Source organism: Haemaphysalis longicornis, unplaced genomic scaffold (genome assembly GCF_048455015.1).
Source record: "Haemaphysalis longicornis isolate Haplotype H1 unplaced genomic scaffold, Haemaphysalis longicornis Haplotype H1 scaffold_1, whole genome shotgun sequence".
In the NCBI taxonomy this organism is placed as follows: domain Eukaryota; kingdom Metazoa; phylum Arthropoda; class Arachnida; order Ixodida; family Ixodidae; genus Haemaphysalis; species Haemaphysalis longicornis.
The window spans coordinates 414537711-414553991 of record NW_027526203.1 but is presented as its reverse complement, the minus strand read 5'-3'; the positions used below and the strand labels follow the sequence as shown (position 1 = coordinate 414553991).

The 16281-nt window shown below is 47.3% G+C and overlaps 1 protein-coding gene across 1 annotated transcript in view; it reads right to left on the bottom strand.

Moving 5' to 3' along the window:
* Positions 1–3277: 3277 nt before the first annotated feature.
* Positions 3278–16281, bottom strand: part of LOC144155556 (dual specificity protein phosphatase 22-B-like) — a 59870-nt gene continuing 46866 nt past the window's right edge. The window contains exon 6 of the mRNA XM_077687072.1: positions 3278–15690. Within this exon, the coding sequence (XP_077543198.1) occupies positions 15454–15690 (237 nt within the window). The 3' untranslated portion in view covers positions 3278–15453. The remainder of the gene's footprint in view (positions 15691–16281) is intronic.

Below are 16281 nucleotides of genomic sequence, written 5' to 3'. Positions count from 1 at the left end.
CCACCAGAGCAGGGGGGTAATCCTGGAACACTCCCACTTCTCCTTTAGCCTTTCCCACATTTTGCGACAGAATTAAGTTATCATCAGCGTCTGATAGCACAGTGGGTAAGCGGCCATAGAAAGTAAAGAATGGGGAATAGCAGGCGGTGCCTCGGCGGGATCAGTCGTAGGCAAACGTAAAAACATACAAACAAACAAAGAAGCATCATGGGCAAATCGGGGTTTCTTAACAGCACCCAGAAATCGGATCCGTGCTTACGCCCCTATAATGAATCTGCTACAGATCGTCCTAAAATTAAATTGATTTTCGACCATTGTTTATTGCCGAACCTGCTCACAATAGAATCAGTATTTTAGCCGAATACTTCTTGGTTATTGGCAACGCTCATAAAGAAAAAACGTATATTGTGCTAATCCCCTTTGCTAGAGCGGGAACCTTTGTTCAAGAGGTATTATAACAGCAATTTATTGTCATCATCATTGTCATTTCTTACAAGCTGACACTCTCGCTCCACCTAGCAGAGAACGCAGCGCTGCTCCGCGGACTGTGTTGGAGGTTCAGCCGAAAGCGACTGGCACTTGGCCACCTCTGGAATTGCTGCCTGCCAGCGTATCTGCGTATCCCGTCGGAGATTCAACTGGAAGTGATTCAACGAGCGGGAAGGATGGAGGAAGGTGAGCCGCAGCAGCAGAAGCAGCAGCAGCAGCAGCGACCGCAGGATCAGATGAATGAGGAGGTGAGCGGGGACGAGCAGCCCAAGCACGCCGGCGACAGCGACAAAGAGAGCAGGCTCATTGCACTGTACAAGAGTCTGCGCTTCGTCAACGTGCCCCCAGATACTGATCCCTTTGTGGGGTTTTGGGACGAAGCGGCGGCTTCTGTGCCGGGGCCAGAGGAGCCTTGTTCCGCAGCGAAGCCGACTGGCGCCAGCCCTCCGGAACTTGGACACGAGGCCACTTCGTCCAAGTACAACGGGCGCTGCTCGAGGGCCCGCCAGAGGGCAGAAAAAGTCGTGCCAAAGCTGTTCTTGGAGCAGGCGAGAAAGGTGGCCACCGATGAGCTGACCAGGTGGGCCGTGTGGAGGATGCATAGCTATGCGTCAATCCTGGACATCCCTACCGCGGTGTCGATCCTCAAGGACCTCGAGTCCCCGAGCGAGGTTCAGGAGCACGTGAAAAACTTCTTTGGCAGTGGCCAGGATGCTGTGGAGTTCGGTAACGAGTTCCTGCAGAGGCGGCGGAAGTGGCTCAAGAAAAGCGCGGCAGGCAAGTTGGAGGAAGCAGTCGCTGTATCGCCCCCCAGGGAAGCTTCGCCCGGTGCCGCGGGCGACGCAGGTGCCGGCCAGGCCCAGGGGCCCGGCCGCTCGAAGAAGAAGAAGAAGACGAAGATGCACAAGGTGGACGACTCCATGCTTGGGTTCACGGTTTACGCAGAGGCGAACAGGCTCAACGCTAGGAAGTAGACCGGAGTGATGGACAGTGATGCTGGGCTTGTGCATGTGGCGTTCCGACGGAGAAAAAAAGTAAAGACACTGGTGACGTGCAGATGCCCTTGTAATTATTCATTCTAGGGAGAGAGGTGGTGTAAGAGGGCACGGTCTGTTCCGTTCCGTTTTGCAGCCTGCGCGGAATTTCTGCGAAAACTGTTATAAAACGCCGTTTTCCCTTTCTGATTCTGCCCCCTTCAGCTATGAATTTTGCGGATCCGTTTCTCCACAATAGAAATCGCCAAAATGTGCACACCATGGAATACATTTGATTAATCGATATGACATGTGATTGAGCCAAAACTTTGCCCGGCCGTGTCGCTCAGTGCCAACATAAGGCTCCGATTCCCTAATATCACAGCGGAGAGCACAGTGTTTGAGTCAAATTGTATGCTGTAATGTTTGCAGTGGAGATGTAGACGGACGGGTACTCGAGTGTGGCTGGTCGCGACTTCCTTATATACAGTAGACTCCGGCCAATACAAACTCGGTTAAGACGAATTTCGTGGTTAAGATGGACCACTCTCTGGTAACATCCACAATGCAAAAAACCTCAGCTTAAGACGAATTTTTGATAATACGAACAAATTTTCACGGTCCCTTCAAGTTCGTCCAAACGTGAGTCTACTGTATTTAATTTGCATGTTTTTATTCGCATACTCGTGGTCAAACCTGGACTAAAATGAACTTGTTGCACAATGATTGTCATTACAAGGCATTTCAAGTCAAAAGCTGTGCTTAACCAATTGAGACTGGTTGTGTTCTATGGTATTTGCTGAGGTAACTCGCTGCAAGTATTTAAATCGGCCATTATTTTACTTTTCTATGGGTTACTTGCATATACCCAACGGTTTTCTATTTGGCAGCACTGTTACACAGGGGGGCAACACTGCGCAAGCCTCGTTGGGCAGTGTTGCTCACTCGTTTTCGCTCGTTGGGTTACGTATATCTGTCACATTGGGTAAGTTGAAAACGTTCTTCAGTGACTCGTAATGTCATCTGGCAACCAGACTGGCTGGTGTGAGCGCCTATTCAAGCGATGGTAGCGAGGGTAATCTTCCAGGTCCGTGCTTTTTAGAGCGAAGCTCTATTACTTCAGATCAAACACAGAAAACGGCTCGTTCCAAAAAACCACGCCCCCGATTTCATTCACCCTCCTGCTCATCTATACCGATGTTCTCACCCACTGCGAACTAAAATAGTGCAAGTACTCGCCATCCACCACGCTGAATCCAGATCGAACACATACATAAACTACAAAACCTTTTCTCAGTATTCACTCTAGCAGGCCATGTTACCTACCTTATACACATCCACATGTCAGTATTGTCCGAATATGAACGCTGTCTTCCACATCACACTAAGATTCCCCAAGGCCCCTACCTGTCCATCCAGGACGCGTCTCACCCGGCTGGCGCCGGCCTCGATGGCCGCTTTTCTGATGGAGGCGTAAAGGGAAAATGCCCGTGTGTGCGAGATTTCGGCGCACGTTAAAGATCTCCAGGTGGTGAAAATTAATCCGGAGGTCCCCACTACGGCACGCCTCATCGCCTGTGTAGCGTCGGTGCATTAGACCCCGCAATCAATCAAACCGACTGGCACATTAAAATCGCACTTGCTGTTTATAATAAAGTTCATAAATCAATCAATCTACATTTTATGAACTATCTTTCCCTAGGATGATCTGCATAACCACGCGCAGTTACGATATCAATGATAAACCGCAGAGTACTTCAAGCCTGATTATTCAACTCCACAGGTTTGACTTTGAGGCACATGAAACAGACAGGTTGCAAGTGAAACCTTGGAAGCTTTTATTGTGAACTGAAGATATTTCCTTCAATTATACAAAAACGGCAGGACAATTTTTCTGCGTAGCACACAAAATGCCCTTAAAGCTTCGTTAAAAGCTGCAAGATGGCTACATGGGCCAACCGACCCCAACCAACGCACAGCCTGATCCTTTGTTTTGGTCTTTTGTTTTTCTTGCAAGGCTACGTTTCCACCTTGTACACTCGACACAAAATATTAGAACACTTTTTCAATTTGAAGCTTGCCAAAACTTAGTTTAGGTGAAGTAACTATTTCGGATCAGCATACATCAGCACGCGTGAGTCACACATTATAACAGGGCAATTAAACCTGAGTCGGAGCACACAAACTGAGTCCGTTCCATTCGTCTGCACTGCACGAAGGAGTAAAAGTATACAACAATTCACCAATTCAGCCCTCCATCACTTGTCTCAGTAGTGCAGCTTGGGGCGTCTGGACTTCGCAGTGGAGCAAGGGAGTGCGGGACGAGTGCACACCCTTGCATGCTCTGCCAAAATAAGTGCTGCCGAAGCAGAGCAAAAACGTACGCCTGGAAAAGTACGCACACAATGGTGGCACCGCCAGGGAGTTGCTCCGGGCAGGTTCACAAAGTGCGGGCCAAAACTGTCAAAACTGTCCAAACGGGCCAAAACGACGGCGGCTTAGAATCTCGAAGATCTTGTGGTTGAGCTTATTACCTTGTGATGTGTGCATATTCTGAGGCCACCTTCGTCAAACGATTTTTTGAGTAACAATATTCCAAGTACCTTCTGGAGTACAAGAGCGGCGATTTTTTTGTGCGGGTGGTACAATGCAAATATTTCGGTAACTTATTATTCGGGTTCTTGGTTTAGCAAACTGAAGCAATGCAGCACTGTGCACCATACAAAACGCACTGCTCAATCGTATCTTATTTAGGAGAGGATCAATGCCTCTCAAGCAGAGCGATAGTTTCGGATGAGCACACAGAGAGCAACCAGAGTCATTGTTGGGCCGCAACCAGCGTCATATTTTGACACTCCTGCTGAAGCCCGCAAAGGGTGGTGCGCTAACGCTTTCGAGTCGTGCGTTGTGAGTTGGACAGACCTATTATCGTGGCCATATGTCGCTGGCTCAGGATAACTCAGAATTCACTGAGTTCCCCCATGAACACGAGTTGAATTATACGCGGCAACTGAACCTTTGTCGGGCCATCAATGTGCTTTGAGTCGAGTCAGCCAAAGAAATGAATGTTTGTCCTTTTTTAGAGTTTTTCCAATATTCTGGTATACTGAGAACGGTTCAACACATAGAATGAAAGGCGTATGCTTCGAGAAAAATTCTGTTTTGAAAGACCCTTTGATCGCAGACAACAGTGGAAATAACCGATATTTTTTCAATAAACATACGCAAAGAATGCATATCGGTATTCAGCACGCTATTCCCCTGTGCCTGCAGTATCTATTTGACAACGTGCGTTGCGTAAACGAGAATGTAACATTCAAGAAGTATTTCTTGTGAATGCCGATTTTTCCGATTATCACTCGGTTTAAATGTGCTACTACCTCTCATTCATAAGACCGAGAGCATCTCAGCAACGTTTAAAATGGCGTAAAATTAGCTGTTCGCTGGATAGCCAATGGTTGTGTCGTAACTTTGCCGACCGCTTATCGATGTTTTACGTAACAGAGACGTAAAAAACTGTCCCTGTAAAGTTACCGGTATTGGGTAACCATTTTAAGAAATAACTCACGAAAGATTATTTAGGCTGCAATAAAGCTTGGATTCTTTTATTTTCTTAGAAAACACCATGTCTTCTAAAATTATTTTTTCTGCAATAAAAGCGAGATACATCGCAAAAAACATTCGCCTGACGTACATGCAAAGTTTGCGTCCCGTCGTAGATCTGTTACACTGACACCGACTGTTGTAGCAAGACGTTTGTGAACAAAAGTTCGATCCGCTCCTTTTTTTCTTTTTATGCGATGGAAATCCCTGGCTAAAGATCTAGAAAAGGTCGATATAGTGGAACCCGTGTCCGTCTCCTCCTCTCTGTAGAGGCAACTTTAACATTAGGGCCTTATAATCGCAGTACTCGTTTAGAGCAACACATTGGTTTTGTTTATATGCTAGAGTCTAAGGCCCTTGATTCTATGTTCGGGCCACCGACATAACAGGCATGTCTCTAGCTTTAGCCGTGCTGTTTATTGAGACTTCAGATGACGTCATTGGTTAGAAATGTCACGACAGCTGCAGCCACAGCGTGACCTTGGCCTTGCCCATTTAAATAAGATCATTACAAACGGGCAAATGCATGCACAACTGCGTACATTGAAAAGTGATCGGCACCGGTGGGAATCTCTACCGACGCCTCTTGTGTACACCAGCCCCAGAAAAAACGCACTGGGAGAGATCGGCAAAAACCTCTGCATGTTCCACGGTATGCAGATCAAGCACAACGGCTCGTGTTCAGGGAATGCTTCCAAAGGTTGTCACATTTTAGGTAACAAATGTAGTGTAGACTGCATCTCTCGCACTTGGCTACAAAACTATATTGCGGTTAGTGATGTTACAAGCACCGACGTTATACTGTATATGCATATGTTTGGTAAAGGGTAAAGGTATATCACGTCAGCTAAAAGGAAAGCATGAGCGCACTGCAACGTTCTCCCTATGTCTTCCCCGCCGACTCTAAGCACCTATGCGAGTGAGCACGTGGCTCAGGAAATGAACGACGTTTGATCGTGTTCACTGCAACTGAGGCCTACGCTGGGGGTAGTCTGGAAAATACTCGCCTCTTGTCGTGGCTTCTCTTGAGGGGCATACAGGAACGCAACTTAATTGTGCCAAGCGCCTATAGTCGCTGTTTCATTCACTCAACTCCTTTATCTCTGCTTACTCTGGCCCTCATCCTCGGCGGCGATGCTTATCCTTTGTCGTTGTTGAACTTGCTCAACTTTCGACGCTTACAGGCACCACGAAAATAGACGGTCCCTCCGTCCTTACATCTGCAGTCAGCCATACACAGCACTGGGCAGCATTCATTACAAAAGAAGGGAGGAAACCAAATTCCATGTTGGGAACTAATACTTAAAAAGATTTATTTCCCCCCAAGATTTCCTTCATCCTTTGTTTGAGAAACACTGCGCCAGCCAGAAACAAGGCCTTGGAAATCGGAGTGAGTGATTATGGCAGGACGTCTTTATACGCAATGGACAAAAATCTAGCACAGAAGGAAACGATGGGAACGCTGCACCGCAGTGCCTCCATGTATGGGTGCAGTGCAGACGCTCAAGGGGTGTCTGCTTTCGCCAGGGGAATCGTGAACTTCCCATTTCGCTGACCCTTGCATCGCTGCTCTGTTCTGAATTTTTCTAGGGAACTAGGAAGTCCTTTGTTTCTTTGACGACAAATACGTTTTTCCCGTTCCAAACAGTTGACGTCCTGCACATAGCCTGCAGGTTCCCGAAGGGTGTTTTTTTCTCTAGCGTCATGCTGGACACTACCCGAGCAGAAGTGAGATGCCGCCAAAATTATTGATAGTTTCGTTTAGTGAAGCACGCATACTAAGTGCAAATTAACAAGTTGCAAGCATTAAGTTTCAGATTTTTCAACGGTTCCCTATAACTACTCTGCGCCATGGACTGAAAGTAACTGGTTACACTGTAGTCTACGAATGGTCAAAGACCTAGTATGGGGCTCGAACACCTGTATCTCCAATTACTGCGTCACAACTTTGGCATTTTATTAACCCATGCCAACCGATCAAAGGGTAATTTGCGAGTGTGAGACACGACCATCACAAGGAATGACCAACACGCCTCGTTTACTACAATTGCACTTAACATTCATTTCCGCAATAATATTTGTCGGCGCTACTATCGAGAGCCATGGTGTCATGAACAACCTATGGGGCGAGATTTTGGACCGCTTGTATTAGTATGAATATTTGTTTGGTGATGGGTATTGAGGAGGCAAGGGCAAGAATGCGCCAGCAGACTTTTTCAAACGAAAGAAAAATGCGCTTCCACTTCAGACACGGTGCCTATCGCAAACCAGCTGTAAAAGTTGGCTGTCGCTGAAGTGAGTTAGAATGCACCAGCACAAGTCAAAACATGAAAACGTGAATAAGCAGTCACTTTGTTCTTAGCTTCTTCTGCTACCCTCATCCTATTGCCTATCAAACTTGTTTCTTCTACGCCGTTTTGTGCATATTTTTGCGGAATACTTTTTGTAGGGGGGGGGGGGGTATCTTTGGCCCTTTCCGTCACCTGAACAGAAAACAAATGACTGGAGGATGTTCTTGAGTTTTTCATGCTGTCCAAACTACCTTGTAGCTACAATACACCGAGGTGCGCAGTTGTGCGCACCCTGATCATTGAAAAGATCGACATAAACTGATCCTATTCGAACTTTTCAGGCTTATGACGAAGTCGTCCCTTTATTTTTAGTTGTCTTTTGTTCAGGCAACCCTGCGCCGCTTTTGTAATTGCGTATTGCCTAAAAATTGAATCGCTTGGTATAAAGCGAACCACATATCCTATGCAGGTACAACAGTCGTTAAAGAACGAAGTAAGCATAAAACTAAGCACTCGTGCATGCGAAAGCCACAAGGTGGCCATACCAAGCGTAAAAATGTAGTCCTATAGACACAAGCACTTCGGAAGCATACAAAATAATAGTGAACGATATGACTGCACTATAATGAGTACGCTATAAAAAAAGGAAACCGCTGGATCCAGGTGAATTTGCAGCAGAAGTTTTCCTACATGCACAGTTTTTCCAAGCTAGAAGCACCGAGTTATTTGTTTTCTGTGCTGAGATTACTTTTAGTGATTCCTTGCCAAGAACAAAAGCACATGGACGGGGCAAACCGCTACTGTGTGGGGTTCCAGGGACAACATCGGAAAAGATGGATACCGCTTACTGTACTACGCATGCGTGAACGAGAGCTTCCTAGGTTGCCTGGGTACTTCACCAGGTGGCGCTGTCATTCCTTGCAAGCGTGGATGACACGTCAATACCCCGTTACAAAGGGTATACCATTAGCAATCAATCAATCAATCAATCACTCAAAAGACACAGCCAGTAACTGGCAGCAGATATACTTGCGACCGATGGGCGTGTGGGTGGGATAACTGCCTCAAGGATATGCTTGTAGGGGACTGGGCTAAACGTGAAAATCTGACCGGAGCTTTCTTCACGAGTACATGCGAAAAAATAAAATCACAACCATTGGGACTGCACGGAAATTTCGCCAGTATACACGGCTGTTACAACACACTGTGCGTATGAACAAGCTTGGGAATGCCACCTCGGTATCTGCCTTGTTTTCCGAAGCTGATTTCGGAGCGTTTTTCGGAGCTGCATTTCTTTTTTGGACTGATACACAGTGATTGCAATCTTTTTTTTTTTTGTCTAAATGAGCTAGTCAATCTCAACTGTGTGAGCGTTTCTTGTTGCTTTTGTCAGGACTGGTGAATGGGTGCATGTATCTTCGTTTCCGTCATCCATATTTTGCCGTTTCCTGTTCGCAAGGCTAGCTCGATTCTGTTAGGCTACACAAATCACGATTGCGCGATAAGCAGAACCTGCAATTTGGGGAAAAACTTCTTGCAACACTTTCGGCTGCACCCAGTATGTTCGGAGAATGGCTACCTGAGAGCATTCAACGCAGCAGCCATGGCGCGACTTGTTCGTGACCTTTGTGATCAGATTACGCTGTGCGCGCGCGTAAGTACAGCTGTTCCGGAAACCATGCCGGTACAAATGCGTTAACACTGAGCTTATGATTGGCTTCACTGGTTGCTTTTTCTTTATTGCCGCGTATTTAAGCTGATTTTCGCTGGGTTTCCCTTGACATTCTGAGCAGTCTACGTGAGACCACACAAATATTTTGAAAAAAAGAGTAGTGTTTTTTTGCAGAATATTTTTGCCCATTACCTGATTACATAATGGCTGTGCGAGTCTTTAAATGCGCTTCTGATCAGAAGCTGTGCGTTTTTAACGCAGACTATATTGTTTCCCAAAACTACCGGTAACCTGCTCGAGGAATGAGACTGCGCGAAAAACGATTTCCAGGGATAAAAAAAAGAGAAAAGCCGGCAATTCGGCACTGGGAAAATGCTGAATCGACGCTAAATGCGCCGTCATTGCAAGAACGGTTCCTCTGAAGCACAGAAACAAGGCTCGATGTACACGAGTTACTGTTTTTTTTTGCTTGCCTTAATATTAACTTTATCGACTGAAAATGGAAAGGTGCTATATATACATTAGCGTCGCCTGCGTGCGTGTGTTTAGCCAAGGGCTGTCCGGGCGTTCTAGATTGGCCAACGTGGGTGTGGCGGGCGCTATACATTGGTGAGCGTTCTACGTGCAACAAAGCGAGGGCAGAAAGCGTGGTTTAGCCCCCCGGTTAATAGCAAGCATGTGGGCTCATTTTGTGAGCACGAAAAAAAAAAAGTACATTTTTAAGCTCTAAAAAAAGGTGTGAAAATGAAAAAAAAAAAAAAAAAGCTGGTTTTTCGTTATGCGGTCACACAAATTCAATTTATTCGGGGGTGAATACACCGAAACCGCACGGATGAGCGTGTTTTTGCGCAAGGATGCAAGTTATGTTTTCGCAACACGAAAATCAGGACAGTGAGCGTGGATGGCGCCCAACTGAACGTAACTGAGCATTCATTTCTCTATTCTTTCGTCAGTTCAGTGCCACTCACAAGCATAAATGTTGCAATTGTTTTACTAAAATGGATTGTTGAATAAGTGTCCAAACTCATAGTTAACACAATAGATTTATGTGCTCGCTTTCGACGAATGTGACGTTATTTTTTTTTTAACTGAAGCGTCGCGAAACAATGTTTCCGTTTTTCTTCTCGCCATTTTAACAATTTAACGATTTTCAAGGAGAGTGAAAGAATAAAATGTGCGAATTAGAAAAGGGGCCGATATGAGAAAATCCTGCGTGTGAGCCACTGAAATAAATGTTTATTTTAACTTGTCACGTACTATTCTGCTGTTTTGTAACCGTACAGGAATTTCCTGTTTGAATTTTACGTCGCAAAGGACAGAGAAAATGGAAAAAACGAACAGCGAGAAGAAAGCGCAGAGAAAAATTGCTGCTTTTTTTTTTAACTTTTGTACTTTTAAGCTAAGAACGCGGTAGAGTTTCGGCGAAGAGAAATTGCGAAAAATTCGTGCCTATCTAATCTGATACTGCACGTCGGCCTAGACAGCTTTATACTATTCACAGCCTGTATTACACAACCTGAGTACAACTGGATCGCCATGTTTTCATCCCCGTCAGCGTCTCGAGTGCATCAGTTATCACATTTCGTACCAGAGCTTAAACTGCAGCTACCAAGACAACGCCTAAAGGAAATAGCCCAACCAGCGCCTCGCTTTGGCCTAACAGAGCCTGGCAGCTACCTCGCAGGGCGTTCGCATTTAAAGCCCCAAAACTCGAACCGTCGAGAGTCTCTCCCTCAGGTCATGACTTTTCCGATGTGTTTGTACGACAAATTTGGGGGTGCCTGCGCAGAATCACCTGAATTATGTAATATATAACGCTCTAGCTGTCACTTTAGACACTATGGCAATGACGCGTGAGCCAGCTCCTGAAAGAACGAGGCGGTTAGTTTTTACTTCAGTTGTGAACATAAGCCAAATACGAATTTCGCACCACGACTTCTTGAGGTTAGTATCTTTTTATATAGTAACTTAATGTTTTCATAAACTAACAATACTAAAATGATAGTAATATTTTTAAATAGTGCACATTTTATAACAGTTCAGTAGTTATCAAAAATACATCCAAAAACCTACAGAAGACAACGGGCAAATTCGTAACCAGAAATCTGTAATGGCATGCTCCCCTGCGTGTCGGTATTGTTCTGCCCTGTGATGTTTTTTTTTTTTTTGCATGCCTTCAAGGGCAGATCTCCATGTATATCTCCATGCATCGCTAGTTAGGCCCTTTCGAAGCACTTTTTGGAGTTCGTAATTGGGCACGTATGCTAATGCTGAACTATGAGCTCTAAACTGGGACGTCACATGTGCGCCCGGTCGTCTTTTTCGCCGCTGCCTCGAGGTGCTGCCTGGCTGTCCAGGATCATAAAGGAGGCGCCCTAGTTTACCTCACACTTGTTCAAAAGGAGCTACAGCTGAAGACTGGAGTGCACGAACTGGGCGCTGTACTTCCGCGCGTGGGAGGGCCGCTCACCGGACGCCAGGATGTGGCGAAAAAGGTAGAACGGCACAATGGGCGGAAGGGAACGTATTTACACGGGGCTCTCGAGTAAGCTGTCAAAGCTAGGGGACGCGCGTATGATTGGTCACTAACCTCTAGGATAATATTGCTGGAATAGATCGATCTGCTGAAGCAGAAGTGATAAAATGAGCAAATGGTCTCTCTGTTCCTCTACAATCTACCGCATGTATGTATGTTGTATGCTTATGTGTGTGTGTGTGCGAGTGTGTGCGTATGGATTGGGTGGTGGTGCTGTAGTCAAAAGTTTAGGGAAACATACGCTGCTATAAAACGTGTTATTTACAGTGCAGGAATGATTTTTCTTATATCGAAAAAGGCACAGCAAAGTCTACGTCTCTCATAACGAGTTAGCTTGCTTGCGGCAGAGTGCTTGCTAAGCCAGCCTAGAGGTTTAGATATATTGTTTCCTCACTTCCGAGGGGGGTGTTTAATAGGGTTCAAAGTAGACCTCGGACAACTTCTCTGAGGAGCGCCCCCAAGCCTGTCTTGGACTCCTGGCTCGTGGTGTGAGACGAGGTGGTGCTGAGGGCTGCTCGAATGGATCGCTTAACCGATAAATGGCGCTTTGTGATCCCGAAACCCGCTCTTGTTTTACTTTCTCGTCTTGTTCTTTCTTGAAACCGGATGGTTCCAGTCGCGGCAGCCATGCAAACGTGTGGCGAGCCGCCGCCCATCACGAGAACATCGCCACCTTCAGCCTTCAGCCCTTATATCACTGCACCATGCCTTCCGTCCACGGACTAGCACTGCCCGGGACGCGTCACGAACAGCATACCTCGGAGTAGCGCGTCTTCGTCTCCTTCGTGCCGCTGTCAATCGGCCGGCAAATTTCGCTCAAGGGCCGGCTCGTCCACGCAGAAATACACGTTGAGTCTTAAAAAGCTGTCTTGAGATTGCAACAAGGTGTCGAGTGAAACCGATGCCCGTTTTCGCAAGCAGGAAACGGGCCCAATGAAACAACGTAGGCCGCAAACAAGCGCTTCTCAGGGACGATACCCGCTACGTCACTGTAACGCGTGCCAGGCTCCGGTTCTTGCTACTTTCCTTGTGGGGAAGCGAAGGGGTGGACAGCGTAAAGTGGGTGCATAACCTCCGTATCACAACCAGTAGCAAGTGTATTGGAAACAACGATATCAATAAAAGGTATCTCTGGGGAATCGATTCGTATAGATCTATGGCATTCAGAATGCACCAAATATGTATGAGGTGGATGGGTTTTTTCTATTCTCATGGGCGCGATGGTCAGTGACGTAGCTGCATTTGAAATAGCAGTTTCCCCGCTTGCGTAGACCAGACAGCCCACTTGCGGATCTGCGTACGTGATACCAGACTGACGCAAGCGCTCGCAGCCTCTCATTCGCAATCAAATGCCACATTTATGTGATACTCTTTCTGAAAACCGTACCACCGCGGCAAATGCTTTCGCTTCGCCTATGATAAGTGCGGTCCTCACGCTTCATTCTCCTTTTTTAAAGACAAGAGCAAGCCTCGTAACTGTTCGCTGAAACTGTCACCCCGTGAGCAGGTGCAAGAGGCTGCCACGACGGTAACCTCAGTGCCGATCGGAAGTAATAAGCACTTTCGTTGTTTTCTTCTTCGGTACAGTAGCACGGAGTCTGGAAATGGCAACCCGGAACAAGGGGCGAAGCTACTAGTGCACTCAGCGCAGTCGCGTTTCGAGGATCGCTGCCTGAAAGCAGGCGCGCTAACTTCGCTCGCCTGCGAGGCTGTGTCATGCCTCAGAACTCTAAAGAGTTTCACGGATAGCTGTGCGCGAATTTAGGTTAATTGAGAACCCTCGCATATCTCATTTTTATTGCTCTTTAGATCCTTAACAGCGTTAGGTCATTAAAATTGCGCGGTGATTGTTGGGCCCTCCTTTTTGATACTTTTTCACCAGTACGTTACTGGCTGTCCTAGTCAAGATACGCACCACTTAACAGCGCCATTGGTACAACGAATGATACGCAAATGATGCACCGCCCCACGCACTGCCGGGCTAATTACTGCTCCGCCTCCTCAACTGAGCTTGCTCGGCTAACGAAAGAGTCGGCGGCGCAGTTTCGCTGCTCGCCGGCAGCGAAACTCCATGTCGTCTCGAGGGAAAGATCTTGGGAATCACAAGAGCTCGTCTGTGCGACGGAATTTGACCGATTCACCGCGATGTCACCCCACGCTAGCAGGGCAAACCACGTGTTGCCACCGCACAGGCCGCACTGGGACCGATTGCGTCAATCGTTCCGCGTCGGGTTATTTCGAATTCCTGGCGAGTCGATGCAAACGTTTCCCGCCATCACACATTTCTGTCATGACACCACATTTACATTGTAAACTTGTTAAACATTCACTGCTAATCGGGAAATGCTCTCGCATTTTGACCTGTGTTCACTGGGATGGACGGCCAGTTTTTGATATGATGCGCCTCTAGCGATGCGTGTATCTGCTACCCCAGGGTTCCACGTGAACGCCGAACCTTGTAAGTCAAGTTTTCGAATTGCGAACTTTGCTGCGATGTTATCGGCACTGATATGACAGCATCGTGGTCAACCTCTTGGACCTGCCCTTGGCCGCGCAGCGGCTATGCTACCGCCCGGAAGGATGCACGTGATAAGGTTTGGACGGTTGTCACACGTGCATACCAAATGTGCCTTAGGCTGCGCACCAAGATACATATGCACGCACGCTGCGTACACGCACAACACTCTACACCACTTAGCGGAAACCGTCAATAAACAAAGCAACAACACCGAGGCAGTCTCCAACAAGAAAGGCACCACAATATTTCTCATCATTAACTACATCATTGGGCGGCGTGATCTACACCTGTGGAAAACGTAACACTTCTTCACTCTCTCTTTTTTTCCCTTCTAAGAACAATGCGCACCTTTTAAACTGGCGAGGAATAAGGAAATAAATCTCGATGTACTCTAACTTGCTATAAGAACCTTCTTTCCTACCTACTTGAAGGGAGCCGTGGTCATTGAGGGCACACTGGGACACTACGCCAGCTGTGCTCACGAATGACCGTGAACAGGCGGGGAGTAACTTGAAACAGCACTAGGCAAACTTTGAACGGTCGTCTACTGCGCCCATCTCTCTTGTCGATCCTGAAAAATACTAACCTCTCCCTGACATTCGTTGTTTTGAGCACTTCTCATTCAGTTCCCACGCTCTCAAAACCGCGGTGAATAACCGCGCCAAACGCGCTATTTTGATCGACATCAGTGACAAGCGAGAGCTGTGTTAACATCAGGACATCAGCCGAAAGAGTCCACCACTGAAATGCATCCAATTCAGACAAATCGCGCGCATACAGTATTATTAAAAATGTAAACGTAGTGGGTGAGGCTGTCACGTATGTAAAGATCATCAATTTTAAATGAAAATGCCGTGGAACGTTGATTAGCTCACGCTTTTTTCTTCGGCACTCTGTACTGAAGCCCAATGACATTCAGAGAGCCAGTGATGCTTCATAATGAATATGGAAAGTACCGATATTAGGTGCGACCTGAAGAGCTCTGAAAATTGTTGCATACAGGCGTAAGTGGATTCGGTTTTTTGACGGGATATTTCTGGCTTCCTCAACTCAGTGAGAAAAAATAATACCGGCTAAAATAAAATGCCGTTACAAGTTTTTCAGTGAACATATAGCACAGTGGAGGTTATCTTTTCTTCAGTATTATATGGCGCTTCACCTGCGGCGTGAAAATCGGCTTCTACAAAGGGTGACGCTTTCGCTTTGGAGTCACTGCGTTCCGTGCTCAGTTCAGCGCATGCCGAGCCCCCTGACACGCAAAAATGGGGGGAGAGAGACGGGATAAGGCCGCCGGGGTGGGGTGCTCCGAGGCGCTCGCTGGAAGCAGCTGGCCCGGCGAGCTGCAACATCCCGTCGGGTGTCCGGGCCGCTCATGGCGGCCTGGCGTAGCTCGAGGAAGGGCCGGCCGAGGGCGACGGGCTGCGGTGTCGGCGCCTGCGGGGCGACGAGGGCGGCGTCAGGCTCTGGGGCCCCGTGCGCCGGCAGATGCTTGGGCTGGGCTCGAGCGGCCGCGCCGAGTTATGGTAGGCCACCAGCAGCTTGCGGCACTCCTGCTCGTCTTCGATGAAGCTCTCCTTCGGGAACTTCTGCCGGAGCCGCTTCCGCTCCTGCAGGCGCGCGCGGCAGCAGCAGCAGCTTCACTCGACGGTGAAGAGTAAGCCTAACCCATGGGTCGCTTGTTGGCATTAATTGCATTCTGACTGAGGAGAAGGCTTAACTGTGGGCTAACAGCCTGTTTTCACACAACCATCTGACATCTGAGGGTGGTTGGAGCGGGGGAAGATCGGGGATCGCTCGAGGGGCCGTAACTGTGCGAATACAACGCGGACAAACCGCTGGGACGGGAACTAACCTGCGACTGTACACTTTGGAAAACTTATGAAAAAGACATGTACCTAAGCATATCCCCCACCCCCCGAAAAAAAATTACGTTGTGGTTTAAGCTACAATTAAGTCGTACAAACGTATCCGGAAAACTTACATACAAGTGGCTGCACGAGTGGCTTTTGCTTCCGATATTTTTTGACGTCGCTTTAATGGTCTACAAAGCGAAGCTCACACGATCAGGGAGTAAAAACCCCAAGTATGCTTCGCTTATCTTGAGCGTTCCGCTCAGGATGATGGAAAGGGCGACCACTGTTCGTTCATGATTGGTTCCTATGAATCTAAGGAAATGAAGACAATTTTTTAGATAAGTT